Here is a 19,969-nt window from a genome sequence, read left to right on the forward strand (position 1 = left end):
GGCTATAGCCTTGGCAGCAGCTGGAAGACTTTGACACTTTGAGTAGAGGAGTGACACTCCCCCCCCCCCAACCCCAGGGCCACCCTCGCGGCATATGGAAGCTCCCAGACTAGGCTAGCGGTTAAATCAGAGCCGTAGCCACCAGCCTACACCACAGCCACAGCAACCCAGATCCAAGCCATTCCTGCAACCTACACCACAGTTCAGGGCAACCCCGGATCCTTAACACACTGAGCGAGGCCAGGGATTGAACCATGGCCTCATGGATACTAGGCAGATTTGTTACCACTGAGCCGCAATGGAAATTCCCAGAATGACACAACTTGACTTAAGTTTGATTGAGAGGGTTATTCAGGCTGCTGGGTGGAGACTAGACTGCAGGGTGGCCGGGTTGAAGCAGGGAGGCTGTGCAGCTGTTCAGGACAGAGTGGTGGCCCAGACCGAGGGGACGGGGAGGGAGACGGGGCTACACGTCCAGGCCCTGACTGCTGGTACCTGGGTATGGGGGATGGAGGTCTTGTCCGTAACTGGTAAAACGGGAGGGAGGTGTCCCTCGCCGAGCTGATGAAGAGGCCATGGGTTCATTTTGATGTCCTTTCTTCTGCATTTGGGGTATCACCCTCAGACTCAGAGCATTCAAGAGGCTGGGGACCACGTCTCTCAAAGGTCAGGCCTAAGCTTGGGTTTCCCTAAGTTGACCTGGTTGAGCCTGAACCACGTGACCTTGGCGGCTGCCGCTCTGGTCTGGAGTGCAAGCACAGCCCCGTTGCTGAGAGCAGTTAGGTGTGGGATGGGGGTTCAGGTGACGCGTCGGAGGTGGATAGGAGACACTCCTGCTTGGGGATCGAGCCCTCTGATTGGAGAGACAGAATCTTTCCATCTTCCTGTTTCCCCAAATCGGATATCCACAGCAGACATGAAACCCACCTAGTGGTTCAGCTGGTGCCCCATTCTAGCTGTCACCTAAAACGGAGCACCTGCCGTGGGCGCAGCCCTGGGGAAGCGAGGGAATGTTACTGAGTCACGCCTGGGACCTTAAACAAACAGCGACTGAAACAAGATGCTGTCTGATGGGGACCCACAGGCAGGGCCGTTTGGAGGAGGGTGACCGCCGAAGTCGGGGAAAGCCGTTCCTGGGAGGTGGCACTTGAGCTGAGCTGAGTGACAAGAGAACAGCTGGGTGATGGTTCCATATGGAGAAAGGAGCGGGGCCAGAGCCCTGCGGAGACAAATGTTGGTGTTTCAGGAACAGAGGCCGGCCTGGGGGCTGGTGTGTGATGGCCAACGGGGATAAGGGTGGGGCGGGGGGCTTCAGAGGGCTGGCATCCAGGCTGCGACCTAGAGGAGCGCAGGCTCTGATGATGCCTGTTGGCACTAAGAGCATTGGGGAAGCCATTTCTTATGGGCAGGTAGTGTTTACAGAGACTTTGGTGGTGGAAATAACGACCGCCGCCTTGTCCTGGGGTGACTGGTCTTGCACAGGAAGCTCTGGACACGGGACGGGACTCTAACGGGGCCCCGGCGGAGTCGCGTGGCCTTGGGCGCACGTTAGGAGTCTTGAACCATGGACGCTTTTCCTTCCTCGCAGGGAAGACCACTGGGATCCCCATTCATGTCTTTGGCACGGAGACTCACATGACGGCCATCGTGGGCATGGCCCTGGGTCACCGGCCCATCCCCAATCAGCCGCCCACCGCAGCCCACACCGCCAACTTCCTCCTCAACGCCAGCGGGAGCACATCGGTAGGTGCCTTCCTTCCGCCTCTAAAGCCTGCAGAGTCCTCTTTGTCGCCTCTCCTACCCCATCCCATGTAAGGCACGGTACCCTCTTCTGTCCCCCGCCTTTGGGGGGCACTGGGGAGACCCCGGGAGAAGGCAGTTTGTGGTTGGTTTCTGCCTGTTTTTCTCCTGCCCCCATCAAGGGAAAGACCAGGGTTTTTTGAATCGGACCTGAGTTCAAGTCTTGCTGAGGGAGGGACCTTAAGATATTATACCTTCTCAGAGCCTCAGTGGGCTCATCTGTAGCAGGGGACGATACCGATTCCTGTCTTAGAGTTGGTAGAATAGTACTTTTGGAAGCAGCCAGAAGAGAGTAGAGCTGTGCATAGTTCTTGTCACTTAAGTTCTTTGGAGCCTTAAGGACTAATGGCATTGGTTTATTTATTTTGCCAAGCCTTCAACATGCGGGAGTTCCCGGCCCAGGGATCGAACCCACAACAGTGACCAGAGCCACTCTAGTGACAACACCAGCTCCTTAACCCACTTAGTCACCAGGGAACTCCCACAATGACTTTTTTCTCCCCAGCTGCTCCCTGTGACTCTTGTTCTCTCTTCTCGTCCCCCTGCTCCCAGACTCCAGCCCCCAGCAGGACAGCGTCTTTTTCTGAGTCCAGGGCTGATGAGGTGGCACCCGCCAAGAAGGCCAAGCCCGCCATGCCACAAGGTAACCCCCAGCAGTTTCAGGCTCCTGCCCCTTTCCCTTCCTGGGCCCCACTGGGCTGGCAGAGGTGGATGGAAAGCTTTGGTTTGGGCTTTGCTGTGGGCGTGGTGCGGGGGCTGGGAACAGGACGCAGGGATGTGCGATTGGAGGCTTCCGGGGGGCTCCTGATGCTGAGGGACCAGGCTACGCCCCGGTGATCCCCCCCCCCGCTGTTCCCACCCCCCACTGCCTTCTCTGTGGGGTGTGGGCGCTGGAAGGGAGCCTGTGGAGGAGGTGGACGGGCCCTCAGATCCTCCTGAGTGGACAGCAGGAGCCTGAAGCTCAGAGCTGCAGAGCGGCTCCCCGACGGTAGTTCCCGCCCCACCGCCGCTCTGGGCCTCTTACCAGGTCATTCCCCTCTTCCGAGTCCACCGCAGGGACACGCGTTGTTTACCAGCCCGTCTGTGCTCTGCTGCTCATCTCCCCCTCTGATTCATCAGAGACCTGATCTCTGCCAGCCCAGCCCTGGCGACCAGCACTAGATAATGCGCGTTAGTTACCACGGGGCTGGGGCGGCCTGTGCAGCCTCTTCCTGGGACAGGCTTGAGGCATTTTGTGAGTAGGGATGCTGGCTCCAGGCACTCGGGATTGGAAGCCACTGCCCTGCAGGTCCCCCGACCAGCCATTTGTCCACCGCCCAGAGGGACAGGTCCAACCCCTCGGCCTAATCATCTCATCGTGCTTCATGGGGACAAAGCAGGACTAAGAGAGTGGGACGGGGCCAGCTGTCCTCCAGAGGGCCCCTCCTTCGGTGTTCAGCACACCCTCCAAGCGCTGGTGCTTTTGCTCCTGTCTCTGGTCCCCCAGCCCCCGCCCCGTGGTCCTTCGCCCCTCTTGCTGCCATGCTGCTGATTGGGGCTCTCTTGTGTCGCCTTGCTCCTGTCTTTTGTGAGCAGGCGACGGACGGTGAGGGCAGCAGCCTGCAAGGCTTGTCCCACCCTCTCCCTCCAAAGCCTCCAGCCGCCAGCAGGTCACTCAGTTGCCTTGGTCATTTTCTTTGACAGATTCAGTCCCAAGTCCAAGATCCCTGCAAGGTAGGACGCCCCCCGTCCCGCCCAGCTCCTTGTGTGGCTTGGTAGCAGGTGACAGTCTTACCGTGTGCTTTGTCTCCCCGTCCCCTGGTGGGTTGCAGTGTTGTCTGGTATATTTTTTGTCCCTGCCTCTCGGTGTGGCCTGCCCCCGAGGCCTAGTCTTTGCTCTCCCCGCTTCCCACCCCCGCTTATTTCTCGCCCCCATCCCCGCTCTCCCTGCCGTGGGGCTGCCTCTGGCCCCGCACCGGCGTGGGAGGGAGGGGACAGCGTAGGAGGGGCACGAGCCCGGCCCGCGGCCTCGGAGCGTGGAGTGGCACTGAGGAGGGAGGGGCCTCCTGGGAAGAAGGGAGCCTTGGAAACCGAGGGGGCAGTAGCAGTGCCCGCGGCCCAGGAGGGCCGCCCCTGGTGCCCTGGCTCTCATCTGCCTCCGTGACGTCTTGGTTTTTCTTGCCCCACCTCAGCCTCCAACTGCATCCCAGCCCCGGGGATGAGTTTAGATTTCTCGGGGGTTTGGGTGGAAGACAGGCTGGAGGAGGGGAAGGAGAGGCGACCCAGAGGGTGGGCGGAGATCGGGAGGCAGGGCTGGGCTCTGTCTGGTGTGCGAGGTGACTGCTCAGCAGGGGCGTGTGCTGGGCGCACTCACACACCCCCGTCTCTTGAGCGAGGTGAATAGGTTCCCCAAGGTGAAGGGTAAGCGTTTGAGAGCATCAAGGCTTCCATTTAACTTGGATATTCACCGCTGTGAGAGAGATGGGGGGACCCTCTCATCATGACCTCCGACCCCTGCTAAGAGGGGAAAAGGAGCAGCTCGGCAGAGGCCCGTAGCCCTTCCTGCTCCCCACATGTTCTGCCTCTGGCAACGTCCGCTGTTCCTAAAAGACCAGACCTGAGGCTGAGCCACAGAAGGAACGAGGCGGTGTCAGCTCTTCCCACCGGGAGGGTGAAGGGAGTGGGGGTGGGGGGTGGTCTCCCTGGCAGTCCTGAGCTGTGCTGAGACGTGCCAGAGGGAGGATGGTGGCAGGAGGAGAGCTCCCCTGGGGCCTCCGTGCTCACCACCCTCAGCTTTTCCCTCTGTGCTCTGAGCACTCCAGTTCCGCCCCTTTCATGCTGGTGGCGCCGGGGGGTTCATAGAGATCCCAGGCCTTGTCCTGATTTCTGTTTCCTCTTGGGTAGGCAGATGGGTGTCCGTGCACATGCGCGCACGCTGACCCTCGGGGGTGGGGGAAGGGGCACGGGCTCACCCAAGAATGGAGCGTGGCCAGCCCGTGCTGGCGTTTAGCCCTCCCTGGCTGCACAAGTGAGCTGCATCTCAAATTATGTAATCCTGGTTCCGATGCTAAATGACCTACAGTCTTAGTCATTTGGCCACTCTGGGCTGCAGTTTCCTGGGACTAGAGAGGGAGGGAACTGGATTAGGTGGCCTCCTTTGTTTGTGATCTCATGTGTCTTTGGAACCCAGACGAGTCCAGGGGACAGTAAATCCCGGTTGTTGTATGATCAGGAGACGTGATGGAAGAGGCCAGCCTGGATAAGGATGAGAATCCTATGTGCCTTGGGAAACGTATCTCTTAATTTCATTGCATAAGACCTTAAACTTGGTTAGCCAACTGCAGTAGTGTCAGTTACAGTAGGTTAATTGATAACAAATGCCCCTGAGTGCTCGGCATTAATTCCCCTGGGGGAGCCAAGAACCTCCCCTGAGGGCTGCTTTCCTCCAGCAGAGAGCGGGAGAGTCAGGTGAACAGCCAGCATGGGGGTGGCAGTGGTGGTGACAGCTCGGGGATGCACTTCTGCCAGGTCTTCTTCCTCTCATCCTTTTCCTGAGAGCCTTGTTCTGAGCAGGAAAGTGCCGGCTGGGCGGAGCCAGTTGGGTGGAAGCTCAGTTAGAGAAAAGGCCACAGCACACCTCTTCATTGGACCCACGCTGGCCTAAAATCAAGAGAATTTACATCCTGACCTGAGCTGGCTTATGTCCTGGTCCACAGGTGACAAGGATTTTTGGGGAACTGTTGAAAGTCTTGCAGGCACCCACATTGGGAGAGCTTAACCGTTGGTGACCTTAAAAATAATCCATCAAGGAGTTCCCATCGTGGCACAGTGGTTAATGAAGCCGACTAGGAACCACGAGATTGTAGGTTCGATCCCTGGCCTTGCTCAGTGGGCTAAGGATCCGGCATTGCCGTGAGCTGTTGTGTGGGTTGCAGATGCGGCTTGGATCCTGCGTTGCTGTGGCTCTGGCGTAGGCTGGCAGCTATAGCTCCGATTAGACCCTTAGCCTGGGAATCTCTATATGCCACGGGAGCGGCTCAAGAAAAGGCAAAAAGACCAAAAAAAAAAATCTATCAAGCCCTCATTGGCGTGTAAGTGGGAGACTGACAACACATCTCTCTGGTGAACTTGAGCAGGTCCTGTAGGAGTTCTCCGCCTGGGGCCCGGGAGCTGTTGGCCAGCCAGGCAGGTCCTGTCAGTGCTTTGTGTCTGTCTGCCACCTCTTTCCAGAAGAAGCCGAGACGCCTCTTGCCCACGTTCTCAGGCTTCCATCCTCCTAACGTTGCTTTGCAGTTTTGATGAGTCATCCTCCCTGGACTTGGGGCGCAGAGGGGTCTGGCAGGCGGCCCCCGGGGGGGTGTGTTCTGGGTGCACTCGCTGTGTCTCTGCCCACCAGGAAAGAGCGCCACCCTCTTCAGCCGCCACACCAAGGCCATCGTGTGGGGCATGCAGACCCGGGCCGTGCAGGGCATGCTGGACTTCGACTACGTCTGCTCCCGCGACGAGCCCTCGGTGGCCGCCATGGTGTACCCTTTCACGTGAGTCCCCCGCCTCTGATCGCCTCCCGCAGTAACACGAAGCTGGGGGAGCCCCGGGGCATCCCCTTCGCCGAGGAAGCGTCTGCCCGCCCCGGACGGGGACGGGGGGGCGGTTGATGTTCCTGGGGGGTCTTTTCCCCTCAGACTAAACTCTTTGAAGTTTAGAGACCCTGCCCTTGCACCTTGCGGGCGCCGCGTCTCCCCTGGGATTCCGCCGGCAGGTTGGGCGCGCCCTGACCCCTCCTCTGCCCTCTCGCAGTGGGGACCACAAACAGAAGTTTTACTGGGGTCACAAAGAGATCCTGATCCCCGTGTTCAAGAACATGGCCGATGCCATGAAGAAGCACCCGGAGGTAGACGTGCTGATCAACTTCGCCTCCCTGCGCTCCGCCTACGACAGCACCATGGAGACCATGAACTACGCACAGGTAGCTCGCTGCGCCCCAGGGCTGGGCGGCAGGGGAGGAGGTCCTGCGTGGTGTCCAGGACAGAGGCCTGGGGATCTGGGTCTGGCTCGTGGTTTGGGGGAAAGTGGTTGGAGACTTGACCTTCAGGAGGCAGGGCAGTCACCTGGGGTAGGCGGGCTGCTTGCCTGGGCAGACAGTCAGTCCAGGGTCGTCCACCTCCACCGTGTCCTTTCTGTGCTGAGACTGGCTTGGAAAACAGGATAACAAACAAAACAAAACAGGGAGTTCCCGTCGTGGCACAGCGGTAATGAACCTGACGGTATCCATGAGAGTGTGGGTTCGATCCCTGGCCTCGCTCAGTGGGTTAAGGAGCCGGTGTTGCTGTGAGCTGTGGTGTAGGTCGCGGACGCCTCTCGGATCCCACATTGCTGTGGCTCTGGCGTAGGCCGGCAGCCGCAGCTCTGATTGGACCCCTAGCCTGGGAACTTCCATATGCCACACATGTAGCCCTAAAAACCCCAAAAAACAAATAAATAAAAACACCAAACAAAAGCAGAAAAAGGAAACACGCTCAAAAGCACTTTTTTACTGTAGAACTGTTGTATTTTATCGTAGAAAAAGTCTCCTGATAAATAGGGAGTTCCCTTGGTGGCTCAGCAGGTTAAGACCCTGACATAGTGTCTGTGAGGATGTGGGCTTCCTCCCTCAGCTCACTCTCTGGTCTGAGTGTGAAGCAGCTTGCTTCTGTCCAGGCTTTGTCCTCTGGAGGTGTAGAGTCAGCAGGCACAGCAGAGAAAGCCTTAAGTGCTTTGTGATCAGGTACCTGGACAGGTGGATGGGCGAGAATATAGCAGCTCTGACCACAGCAAGTTTTCAGAGGCATTTGTTCCTGCTTGGTTCCTGGCCCACTGTGGTGGTAAGCAGTGGAGAGCCGTTCCAGGTGCTTCTCTCTTGGGGACAGGGTTGGAATGGATCAGGGTAGAAACAGAGGCCCGGGGAAGATGGGTGCGTGCTATTGATCATTCCTTTGTTCTTAGAGCCCGGGTGGGGGCGGGGAGGTGAGTTCTGGATTGGCTGCTGCCTCCTGGTCCCCTCTGAGGTGAAACGTTGATGAGAGGCACTGTCCCCATCTCTAGATCCGGACCATCGCCATCATCGCCGAAGGCATCCCTGAGGCCCTCACGAGGAAGCTGATCAAGAAGGCAGAGCAGAAGGGAGTGACCATCATTGGACCTGCCACTGTGAGCATCCCTTCCGTGAAGCCCCCCGTAGACGCTTCCAGGCCCTCAGGCAGCTCCCTTGCTGACTCCTCTGTCCCCCCGTTTAGGTGGAAGGTTGTTCTCTGTAGGTTCAACGGGTATTCATTCGCCCATAGATTCAAAGGGGATGTGTTGAACGTCAGTGTCTCCACGTCCAGTTAATTTTGTAGACAGCTCACGTCCAATTAATTTTGTAGACAGCTCCCTCCCAGACTGTATCGCTTTTACAGTTTTAAGGGACTGATGAGAAGGTTTTTTTCTGAGTATTCATCCACCTTCATACAACCATAGCATAGCATTTTTTTTTTTTTTTTTTTTGGTCTTTTGTTCTTCTAGGGCCACACCCACAGCATATGGAGGTTCCTAGGCCAGGGGTGCAATCAGAGCTGTAGCCACTGGCCTACACCACAGCCACAGCACCACCAGATCCTAGCCACAGCTCACGGCAATGCTGGATCCTTAACCCACTGAGCGAGGCCTGGGATCAAACCTGCAACCTCATGGTTCCTAGTCGGATTTGTTTCCACTGTGCCACGACGGGAACTCCATATAGCATAGCATTTTCAAGACAGCTGTTCTACTCACCACGTACACCAACGCATACCGCCTAGGCTTGAGGATTCCTCTAACTAACTGTAAACCAGAGAATAATCTACCAAGTGGCCTTATTTTTGACACAGAGATCTTCACATAAGAAGAAATCACCCTGTGAATATTTTGTTGTTTGTTTTTGCCTAGTTGTTGCATTAAAAATTTAGCTGAAGCTGGAGTTTCTATCGTGGCTCAGCTGTTAGCAAACCTAACTAGTATCCATGAGGATGCAGGTTCGATCCCTGGACTCGCTTAGTGGGTTAAGGATCCGGCGTTGCCGTGAGCTGTGCTGGACATCGCGGACACAGCTTGGCTCTGGTGTGGCTGTGGCTGTGGTGTAGGCTACCAGCTACAGCTCCAATTGGACCCCTGGCCTGGGAACCTCCTTATGCTGCGGGTGCAGCCCTAAAAAGACAAAAAGAGACCAAACAAGAAGAAATTTGGCTGAAGCTAAGATTTTTGAGCTAAGCAAGGGACCTTTCATCTTGGAGGGAGGGGTGATCTTGAGCAGAGGTGTGCCCCTGCCACAGGCGCCGTTATGGGTGCTGTGGCCCTTTTGGAGCCAAGGAGTTGACCTAACCCTGAGTATACACATCTTCCGTCGTAAGGCATGTTTTACAGTGAGGCTCCCTTTTTTCTGTGTAATGTCTCCTGCCGGGGCAAAGAGACGTCTTCCTCAGCAGGAAACCTGATGTGCAGGTGCCGCCCAGGGTGGGCTGGCCAGGTGGTCTCGGGCTCTGTGACTCCCCAGAGGCGGTGGTTGGTGAGCCCGCCCTCCTCCCTGACGGCGGTCTCTGCCCCTGCAGGTTGGCGGCATCAAGCCCGGGTGCTTTAAGATTGGAAACACCGGCGGGATGCTGGATAACATCCTGGCCTCCAAGCTGTACCGCCCCGGCAGTGTTGCCTACGTGTCGCGTTCGGGCGGCATGTCCAATGAACTCAACAATATCATCTCTCGGACCACGGATGGCGTCTACGAGGGTGTGGCCATCGGCGGGGACAGGTGACCAGCTGGGAGACAGGGCGCTGGGTCCTCTCTCTCCCCTCACCGCCACCGAGTCCAGGCACATAGGAATGTTGTCTAGGTCCATAAAATGAGGCATCTCTTCCCTGTCTCAGGACTGACTTGAATGTAGGATCAGAAATACACACAGGGAATTCCCACTGTGGCACAGTGTGTTAAGGATTGGAGGAGTGACCGTCATGGCGCAGTGGAAACGAATCCAACTAGGAACCATGAGGTTGCGGGTTCAATCTCTGGCCTCGCTCAGTGGGTTAAGGATCCAGCGCTGCTGTGAGCTGTGGTGTAGGTCACAGATGCAGCTCGGATCTGGTGTGGCTGTGGCCCTGGTGTAGGCCGGTGGCTACAGCTCCAATTCGACCCCTAGCCTGGGAACCTCCATATGCTGTGGTGCACCCTAAAAAAAAGGACAAAAGCCAAAAAAAAAAAAAAGAAAAGAAAAGTATTTGACGTTGCCCCAGCTGTGGCTCAAGTTCCATAGGTGTGGTACTGGATGCCGTAGGTGCAGCCAAAAAAAACCCAAAACTGCACAAAAAGGTATTTGGGCTTTTGAGGTAATTCTGTTTGTAGTCTGAGCTGTGGCCAGAGGGAGGCAGCAGAGTGCAGTGCTCGGCAGGGCTCACCTTGCCTGGACCTCCATCATCCTCACGTAGCAAATGGCTATGGTAATAGCAGCCACCTTCTGGTGGTTGGAGGGTGAAATGAGTTCCCTGGTGGCATATGGGTTAAGGATCTGGCATTGTCGCTTCTGTGGTGCAGGTTTGATCCCTGGCCTAGGAACTTCTGCATGCCGTGGGCATGGCCTATGTAGGTAGGTAGATAAATGAGACTATAACAGGGCCTAGTGTTTAGTAAGTACTCAGTGTTAATTGTAGTTATTAAGAGTGGAAGGAAAAACTGTTCCTTTGCTTACTACCATAACTCACCTAGCCACCAAATGTGTGAGTGATTTTCCCACCCCAGGCAGTTCTGACTGCCTGCAGATGCTAACTGGGAGACCCTATTATTTAGTTCAGCTCGGACACTCTGCCTGGAGATGGCATTATAGCCTCAGGTCCCACAGATTTGAGGCTCAGTCCCACAGGACACCTCCCCACCCCCGCCGCCCGCTCCCAGCCCCCTTCACATGCCAGTCCCAGGTCTGGGCCTCTGGTATTTCTGACTGCTGGCTATAAATTGGCTCAAATACGATAATTTGCTAGAAGGGCTCAAAAAAACTCAAGAAAAGTCTACTCACGAGCTCACCAGATTATTGCAAAAGGATGCAACCCGGAGTTCCCACTGGCACAACGGGATTGGCAGCATCTTGGGAGCACCAGGATGCAGGTTTGATCCCCAGCCTGGCACAGTGGGTTGAAGGATCCTGTGTTGCCACCACAGTGGTGTAGATGGAAACTGCGGCTCAGACCTGATCCCTGGCCCAGAGCTACACATGCTGAAGGGCAGCCAAAATAAACAAACGAACAAAACATAAAAGGATGCAACTTGGGAACAACCTGATGAAAGAGGTGCATAGGGCAAGGTTTTGGGGGTTCGAGGAGCTTCCATGCCTTCTCTGGTGAACACGCCGCAGGAGCCTGCCAAGAGTTGTCCCATTAGAACAAAAGATAACTCCTATCACCCCCATGACGGGAGGAATTACAAAGGTTTTAGGAGGACTGTGTCGGGACGGGTGTCAAAGACCAAATATTAGAACAAAAGATGCTCCTGGCACTGCTTGTCACTCAGATTACAAGGGTTTTTGGAGCTCTGTGTCCGAACTCGGGACAGAGACATGTATATTTCTTATTATTTCACAGTGTCCTCATTATTTTTGTTGGTAGGAATATAATCAGTAGGTCAACAGTTGAGTACTGTCTTAGAGCAGTGCCTGGTACTTAGTACCTTAATATCATCATGACTGTTAGCCATTACCGTGGGTTTTTTTTCTCTCTTTAGGGCCATACCTGCGGCACATGGAAGTTCCCAGGCTAGGGGTAGAACTGGAGCTGCAGCTGCCCACCTACGCTGCAGCCACAGCCACAGCCATGTAGGAGCCGAACCACCTCTGTGACCTATGCTGCAGCTTGAGGCAACACCAGATCCTTCACCCACTGAGCAATGCCAGGGATCGAACCCACATCCTCATGGAGACTAGTCAGGTTCTTAACCCTCTGAGCCACAGTGAGAACTCATAGCCATTACTATCCTGTTACCACTACTGCTGTTGGGCTCAGAAACTAAAAGCTGTTGGGACAGTGAGTCACCTTATCAATCTTCTTGGCTCTCCCACATTTCGGATGGAACACTTTAGTGACAAAGGTCTTCACGGGGTTGGCCACTGAGCCCCAGTCCCCAGTGGTCCCGGATAAAAGCTTCCGGATAAGAGGAGTCTGGGCACTGCTGCCAGTTACGCTGTCCTCTTGGGATTGAAATGCTCTTGCACATAAAAGGACCTGAAGATCCACAAGAACCTTAGATCTTAAGCCTCCTTGGCCTTAAACAGTCCTTTTGCAAACTCATGTGACAGCAGGACATGTTTTAAAAGATATCATCCTAGGGAGTTCCCACTGTAGCACAGTGGGTAAAGGATCCAGCATTGTCTCTGTAGCAGCTCAGGTTGCTGCTGAGGCACGGGTTTGAATCCTGGCCTATCGCAGTGTGTTAAGAAGCTGGTTAGTGTTGCCGCAGCTGTGGCTTGGATTCAATCCCTGGCCTGCAAACGTCGTAGGCTGTGGCCAAAAAAGAGGGGAAAAAATGATACTGGCCTATAAGTAGACTAACAGTAGCCTGCATTCTGGGACATCACCTGAGTTTTTACATGAATTATTGCTATATATAAAAAAAAAAATCACCCCAAAACAAAGTGGCTTCACAGGATCAATGTGTTTCCTTGTGCTTCCTGTGAGGTAGGATTCAGAGCTTCGTTGGGCTGTTCTGACAGGTCTGGGGGGGTCTCTGTTGAGCTGGTCAGGTGTGGCAGGGCTGCAATCAGCTGAAGCGGGAGCGAGGCTGGAGGTGGCTCGCCCACGGGGCTGGCAGGTGGTTCTTCTGTACGGGCTTCTGCAAAAGCTGCTGAGAGTCCTCAAGCTTTCCCCAGAGTGAGCGATTCAGGGGAAAGTACCGGACAGCTTTTTTTGGTTACTATTATTATTTTTACTTTTTATTTTATTTGACTTTGTAGGGCTGCACCTGCAGCATATAGAAGTTCCCAGGCTAGGGGTCTGATCGGAGCTGGAGCTGCTGGCCTACACCACAGCCACAGCAACGTAGGATCCAAACTATGTCTGTGACCTACACTACGGCTCACGGCAACACTGTATCCTTAACCCACTGAGTGAGGCCAGGAATTGAACCCGAAACCTCATGAATCCTAGTTGGGTTCATTACCGCTGAGCCACAAGGGGAACTCTACTTTTTTTTTTTTAAATAACCCTGCCTTGGAGTTCCTGTTGCTCAGAGGCCATGAATCTGACTAGGAACCATGAGGTTGAGGCTTCGATCCCCAGCCTCGTTTGGTGGGTTAAGGATCCAGCATTGCCCTGAGCTGTGGTGTAGGTGTAGTTACTAGGTGGCTACAGTTCTGTAGCCATATGCTACAGAGGCCGGTGTAGGCCAGTGGCTACAGCTCCAATTTGACCCCTAGCCTAGGAACCTCCATATGCCGCAGGTGCGGCCCTGAAAAAAAAACGACCAAAAAATCCCACCTTGGAAGTCAGTGTCACAGAATCATTTCTATCATATTTTGTTTATTAGAAATCAGAGTTCCCGTTGTGGCGCAGTGGTTAATGAATCCGACTAGGAACCATGAGGTTGCGGGTTCGGTCCCTGACCTTGCTCAGTGGGTTAACGATCAGACATTGCCGTGAGCTGTGGTGTAGGTTGCAGACGCGGCTCGGATCCCGCATTGCTGTGGCTCTGGCGTAGGTGGGGGGCCACAGCTCCGATTGGACCCCTAGCCTGGGAACCTCCATATGCCGCGGGAGCGGCCCAAAGAAATAGCAAAAAGACAAAAAAAAAAAAAAGAAATTAATCACTAAATTTGCCCCAAATTCAGGAAGAAAGGCATGAGTTCCCAGCTTTTTTAAAAGAATTTGTGGACATATATATTTTATTTTATTTTTATTATTATTTTTTGTCTTTTTGCTATTTCTTGGGCCGCTTCTGAGGCATGTGGAGGTTCCCAGGCTAGGGATCGAATAGGAGCTGTAGCTGCCAGCCTATGCCAGAGCCACAGCAATGCGCGATCCGAGCCGCGTTTGCAACCTCCACCACAGCTCACGGCAATGCCTGATCGTTAACCCACTGAGCAAGGGCAGGGATCGAACCCGCAACCTCATGGTTCCTAGTCGGATTCGTTAACCACTGCGCCACGATGGGAACTCCTGGACGTATTTTAAAATCACCCTGTATGCATTCTCCAGGCATCTCTTCTGCTGTATGGACTTTCTTTCTTTCTTTCTTTTTTGGCCACACCCCTTTTCAAGTGCTTCTCTTTCCCTTCCCTTGTGCTCCGTTCACTACCTCCCCCTCCCCCATTACTCCTAAGGCATCTCTGGACCCTCATCCACACCCGCAAAAACCCCCACAGTGTTCTTAGCTCAAGTGTGTTTCCCACACCTGGACACACGCCTCCCCTCTCTGAGTCCTGCTCCCTCTTCCTGTTCTCCCCAGGTACCCCGGCTCCACGTTTATGGACCATGTGTTACGTTACCAGGACACTCCAGGAGTCAAGATGATTGTAGTTCTTGGGGAGGTGAGTTACTTTAGAAAAAAAAAAAATTTTTTTTTTTTTTTATTATGAAAGTAATGATAATTTAAGTTGTTTTTTTTTTAATTCATGCATTTTGGTTATATATAACTGAAAGTGACAGTCCCTGGTAATCCCACTCCCTAGACGCTGGGGCTTAGAGGCTGACACTGTGAACACTCCTGCATTTGTTCCCAAGAGAGGAGTTTCTTGCCTCTTGGTGGCACAAGCCATTTTAGTGCCAGTGGAGGAGAAGCTTTCACTGGCTGGCCCCGGTCTCTCCCTCGGGGACGGAATGTGTCCCTTGCTTATGCCTCTGATCAGGTCTGGTCCTGAGTTATCTCTTGCCCTGAGATCAGGAAGGGGGAGCCTCACGGACTTTCCGAGGGTGCCCACCATCCCTTTGTAATTCTTCGTCTCAGTCTTCCAGGTTGTTGTGCAGCCAAAACCCTGTTTGTTAGGGCCACACCCATGGCACATGGAGGTTCCCAGGCTAGGGGTCAAATCCGAGCTACAGCTGCTGGGCTACGCCACAGCCACATCAGATCAAGCTAAGTCTGCAACCTATACCACAGCTCATGGCAACGCCAGATCCTTAACCCACCGAACGAGGCCAGGGATCGAACCGGCAACCTCATGATTTTTGTCGTTCATTTCCACTGTGCCATGACGGGAACTCCTCATTTTCTAATCAAGCTGTAACTTGGGATTCCTGGTGACTCTGGCCCCTGCCTAATTTGGGACAGGTTTTCCTGCTGCATTGCTGCCCATGGAGCAATGCAGGATGGGTTCTGCTGACTTGGGACTTTTTCTTGCTCCCCGTTCCTTGGCAGATAGGGGGCACCGAGGAATATAAGATCTGCCGGGGCATCAAGGAAGGCCGAATCACCAAGCCCGTGGTCTGCTGGTGCATCGGGACCTGTGCCACCATGTTCTCCTCCGAGGTACAGCCGGGACAGATCCCTCCTGGGCAGGGAGGTCAGGAGGAGGCGTTTGAGTTGGGAGGGGGCGTTTGAGTTGAACTGTATGGTCCTCTTAAGCAGCTAGTTCTTGCCTTAAACATTTATGACTCGCTTGTTTACTGCACGATCCAGCTGGGGCCCTGCTTTTACATCCAGCCAGCCGAGGCAGACTCATCCCAGATCAAGGCCAGAGCAGGGCTGTGAGTCCTTCCATGGAGTCGGGAGCAACTTCCTGCCTGGAGTTGAGATGGCTTTGTAGAGAAGACAGCTGCTTCTCAAAGGATGGGAAGGAGTTTACTGAGTGAGAGGGACGCCGAGGAGGGAGAGGACACAGCCCAGGCTCAGCTGGGGAGGGTATGGTGGCAGTTCTGTGTGGGGAAGAGGCTACGGAAGAACATTCCAGAAGGAAGCGTGGCATACAGTGGGTATTAGATAGCAATGTCCGACTCCTGCTGGGTAGGAAGCAGCCAGACCTCAGCTCTGACCTGACCTCCAGCTTAGAGTGTCCTGTCTTGAAGATGGGGGAACAACCACTGGTCACCCATCAGTTCTGAAGGCAAGGCCTTGTGCTCTGCTGCATGGATATGAAATAAAACTTGACCATCAGGGCTGTCCTGCAGCAGTGATGATCCCTGCACATAAACCCTCACCTCTTCCTGCCAGGGAGCCTGTCACACTATTCTTTCCCCCTGGATTGCTTGCCTTTCCCCTTCAGACTCCTGCCCGCCTCAGAGGGGAGATATTTGTCCGGCTGTAAAATGCACCTCTCCTCTGAACGAGCAGTTCCATTTCTATAAATTTCCTCTGAGTGTGCGTGCAAAAATATTTTGAAGTCTGGGTGTACAAGGATACTCGGTGCCATGTTCTAATAGCAAAACATGGAAACGCCCTAAACGCTGGTTGTGAAAGGGCTGTGTCCTCCTGGCACGGCCGTGTATGGAACACCAGGCAGGCAGGAGCAGAATGAGGCGGATTCTGAAATGTTGATAGAGAAAGAATTTATGTTATGGAGTTCCCATTGTGGCTCAGTGGTAATGAACCCAGTTGGGATCCATGAAGATGCGAGCTCGACCCCTGGCCCTGCTCAGTGGGTTAAGGAGCCGGCATTGCCATGAGTTCTGGTGTAGGTCACAGATGCGGCTCAGATCCGGCGTCGCTGTGGCTGTGGTGTAGGCCAGCAGCTATAGCTCCCATTAGACCCCTAACCTGGGAACATCCACTTGCCACGGTTGCGGCCCTAAAAAGAAAAGAAAAAAAAAAGAGGGAGAGAGTTTATGTTGAATCTAAGAAGGGGCAGGGTGCAGTAAATGCTGATCACAGCATCCATGTTATGTTATGAAGTGTGTGTGTGTGTGTGTCTTCAAGTAAGTGAAGGGGGGGCAGGCCACGGAATCCTGCCTGTCCTTCAGGGGTGCGCTCCACTTTTTCTCCTTCCTTTTCTGCTCCTCTTTCTTCTCCCTCCTCTTCCCCCTTCCCGTCTTTTTCTTCTTATCTTTTTCTTGTTCTTTTTTTCTCTCCCGCAGGCTTTAGGATCAGCTCTTGTCTGTGTCCAGGGCACGTCAGGAGGCCTGTCCAGACCTCAGTTTCCTGGGCTGTAAAATGAGAGTGAGGCAGGGTTGTCTGGCTTGTGTACGAGAGTAAAGTTCTGGCGCACACAGGTCTTTTAAATATTCGTTTCCATCCTTCAACACACTTGTTCCCTGAAGCCGTCGCTGATTCTCTTTCTTCATGGCCGCTTTCCCTTCTGCCTCTACAGTCGGGAAGAGCTCCTTTCTCCCTCTGCCGGGTTTCTCTCACCCACTTTGCATGACGAGCACCCCACCTTCCCACCCTCACACTGTCCAGGGCACCTCCAGGCAGGCAAGGACCCTGCTCTTCTTTTTCTGGTCAGGCAGTCATCGTTGCCCCGTGGGTAGGGCAGGCAGGTCTTTGAGGTGTTTTATTTTTCCTTTTTCTTTTTTTCTTTTGATTGGGCTGGCATGCGGAAATTCCCTGGCCAAGGATCAAACCCACACAGCTGTGGCCCAAGCCAAAGCAGTAATATCACTGCATCCTTAACCTCCTGCTCCACCAGGGAACTCCTCCATCTCCTTCTTTCTTTATTTTTGCTTTTTAGGGTCGCACCCTCGGTATATGGAGGTTCCCAGGCTAGGGGTCTAATTGGAGCTGTAGCCGCCGGCCTACACCACAGCCACAGCAGCGCCAGATCCAAGCCGCATCTGTGACCTCCATCACAGCTCACGGCAATGCTGGATCCTTAATCCACTGAGTGAGGCCAGGGATTGAACCTGCCACCTCATGGTTCCTAGTCAGATTCGTTTTCTGCTGAGCCACAACGGGAGCTCCATGTAACTTCACTTCTCACAGCTGCTCAAAACTAACCACCATTCTCCGTCTGTCTCTCCACCCCCCCTTATCCTGACCAGTGTCCCTAGGAAAGCGAAATGGTGGTGTTTGTGGATGTGGGAGCCAGGTTTTGTATCCTGGTGCCAGGGCAGCAGCTGTGTGACCTTGAGTAAGCTCCTGGACCTCTCTGTGCCTTCGGTTCTCATCTGTAAATGAGAGTCAACCACTGTGCTGTTTAGAGCTCTCCAGAGGGTTGAAGTGATTTCACGTAGAGTGCCGAGCCGGCCCGGCCTGTCATCACGGCTGACACTCCCAGGAGCCTTTGTCCTCTCTCTCAAGGGACAACAGGCCTGGTAGAACCACTGTCCTTTGCCTTCCAGGTGCAGTTCGGCCACGCTGGAGCTTGTGCCAACCAGGCTTCTGAAACCGCAATAGCCAAGAACCAGGCTTTGAAGGAGGCGGGCGTGTTTGTGCCCCGGAGCTTCGATGAGCTTGGAGAGATCATCCAGTGAGTGAACTCTGCGGAGGGTGCCACCTCCTTGTCCCTTTCCAGGTCCCTCCTGAGGACAGCAGCCTCTTCAGAATACAGGTCCGATGTCCCTGGGCCATCTCAGGTGTCTGAGGCAGCTCTGTGGATCGTCCAGAATTCTTTCTTTTTGGCTTTGTTTTATTTGTCTCCAGAAACAGCAGTTACAGGCGTTCAGACTGGTGTTAAAATGGTCAGTTTCTGAGCCTACCTACTGGCCATGTATGAGAGATGAGCACGGAAATATTTAGAAACTGTCACCTCTAATCAGTTGACAAAGAGCTGTTGGACAAGCTGTGGTCCCTTCCCACTCCTCCCCTCTGTCCTTCCTTGGCCTCCAGATTCGAAAGACCCACTCAGAAGGGAGGCACAGTTCTTGGCTAGAACCTATTTTCATTTAGTTCTCAAGAATCTGGAGCGCCCACTGTGGCACAGCAGGATCGGCAGTGTCTCTGCAGTGCCAGGAGGCAAGGTTCAGTACCTGGCCCAGCACAGTGGATTAAAGGATCAAGCATTGCTGCAGGTGTGGCATAGGTCTCAACAGCAGCTCGGATGCAGTCCCTGGCCCAGGAACTCCATTTGCCACTGGGCAGCCAAAAAAAGTGGAGAGGGCGAGGGTTACAAGTTGCGGCTCAGCGGTTACAAACCTAATACCTGTGAGGATGTGGGTTCAATCCCTGGCCTCCCTCAGTAGGTTAAGGATCGGGCATTGCTGTGAGCTGTGGTGTAGGTGGCAGACGCAGCTCAGATCCCCCATTGCTGTGGCTGTGGTGTAGACCGGCAGCTGTGGCTCCAATTCAGTCCCTGGCCTGGGAACCCCCATGTGCTGCGGGTGCAGCCCTAAAATGGAAAAAAAAAAAAAAAAAAAGGTAAAAAAAAAGATTCAGCTGGTAAGAGTAAGCTGCTGGTAGGAAGGGATACGAAGCTGGAAAACCTGAAATTTGGGGGTTAGATGAGAAGCGTTTGCGGGATGGCTTAGAAGAACCCAAAAGAGTAAAGTCCACATGGATGTCTTTTCTCCCTCCTTCCCCCTGGCTCCCAGGTCCGTGTACGAGGATCTTGTGTCCAGAGGGGTCATCGTGCCTGCTCAGGAAGTGCCGCCCCCAACGGTGCCCATGGACTACTCGTGGGCCAGGGTGGGTACTGCATGTTGCAGAGTGTGCTGGAGTTCGTAGGTGGCCCTTTCTGACCAACGGGTCAAATGCAGGGCTTAGGAGGGCAAGGGGCCACGTGTGTCTCCTGTAGCTGTGTGGCCTGACCTGGAAACGGGGGGTGGAGACAGACAGTGTCCCCTGAAGCTGTTTATACCTGCCAGGAGATTTCAGGGCAGAGAGTCCACTCTGCCTGCTTGTCTAAGGCAGGGGCATAGATGAAGAGTGACTGTGCTGGAGTTCTCGTTGTGGCTCAGTGGTAACAAACCTGACTAGTATCCTTGAGAACATAGGTTTGATCCCTGGCCTGGCTCAGTGGGTTAAGGATCCAGAGTTGCCATGAGCTGTGGTGTAGGTTGCAGACGCGGCTCGGATCTTGCGTGGCTGTGGTGTAGGCTGGTGGCTATAGCTCCGATTCGACCGCTAGCCTGGGAACCTCCATATGCCACGGGTGTGGCCCTAAAAAGACAACAACAACAACAGAAACAGATCGAAGCATTTCTTAATGTTCAGAAGGGATAATTGGCAATTAGTTAATGCTACCCTTGTTGTGCCCCAGCTCTGGAAATGGAAGATTTAGGAGCTCAGCCTCCTCCCCCAGGAAAAGGACACATTGAGGGGATCCCCTATTTCTCCAACCTCTGCCTTATTACACTTTGG

At 54.1% G+C, this 19,969-nt stretch overlaps 1 protein-coding gene across 6 annotated transcripts in view; it reads left to right on the top strand.

The window, feature by feature from the left end:
* The window catches only part of ACLY (ATP citrate lyase), a 44,542-nt gene that overhangs the window by 17,413 nt on the left and 7,160 nt on the right, over positions 1-19,969 (top strand). For 2 of the 6 annotated variants that reach the window (XM_021066026.2, NM_001445300.1), the window contains 11 exon segments: positions 1,589-1,743; positions 2,353-2,443; positions 3,484-3,513; positions 6,176-6,317; positions 6,577-6,745; positions 7,861-7,965; positions 9,381-9,577; positions 14,249-14,330; positions 15,158-15,268; positions 18,013-18,140; positions 19,201-19,294. In XM_021066026.2, the coding sequence (XP_020921685.1) occupies positions 1,589-1,743; positions 2,353-2,443; positions 3,484-3,513; positions 6,176-6,317; positions 6,577-6,745; positions 7,861-7,965; positions 9,381-9,577; positions 14,249-14,330; positions 15,158-15,268; positions 18,013-18,140; positions 19,201-19,294 (1,304 nt within the window). 6 annotated transcript variants of the gene reach the window in all.

Source organism: Sus scrofa, chromosome 12 (genome assembly GCF_054392235.1).
Source record: "Sus scrofa isolate SSC_HxYL_T2T_F1_AM1 chromosome 12, Sscrofa_HxYL_maternal_Yorkshire_Landrace_v2.0, whole genome shotgun sequence".
In the NCBI taxonomy this organism is placed as follows: Eukaryota; Metazoa; Chordata; class Mammalia; order Artiodactyla; family Suidae; genus Sus; species Sus scrofa.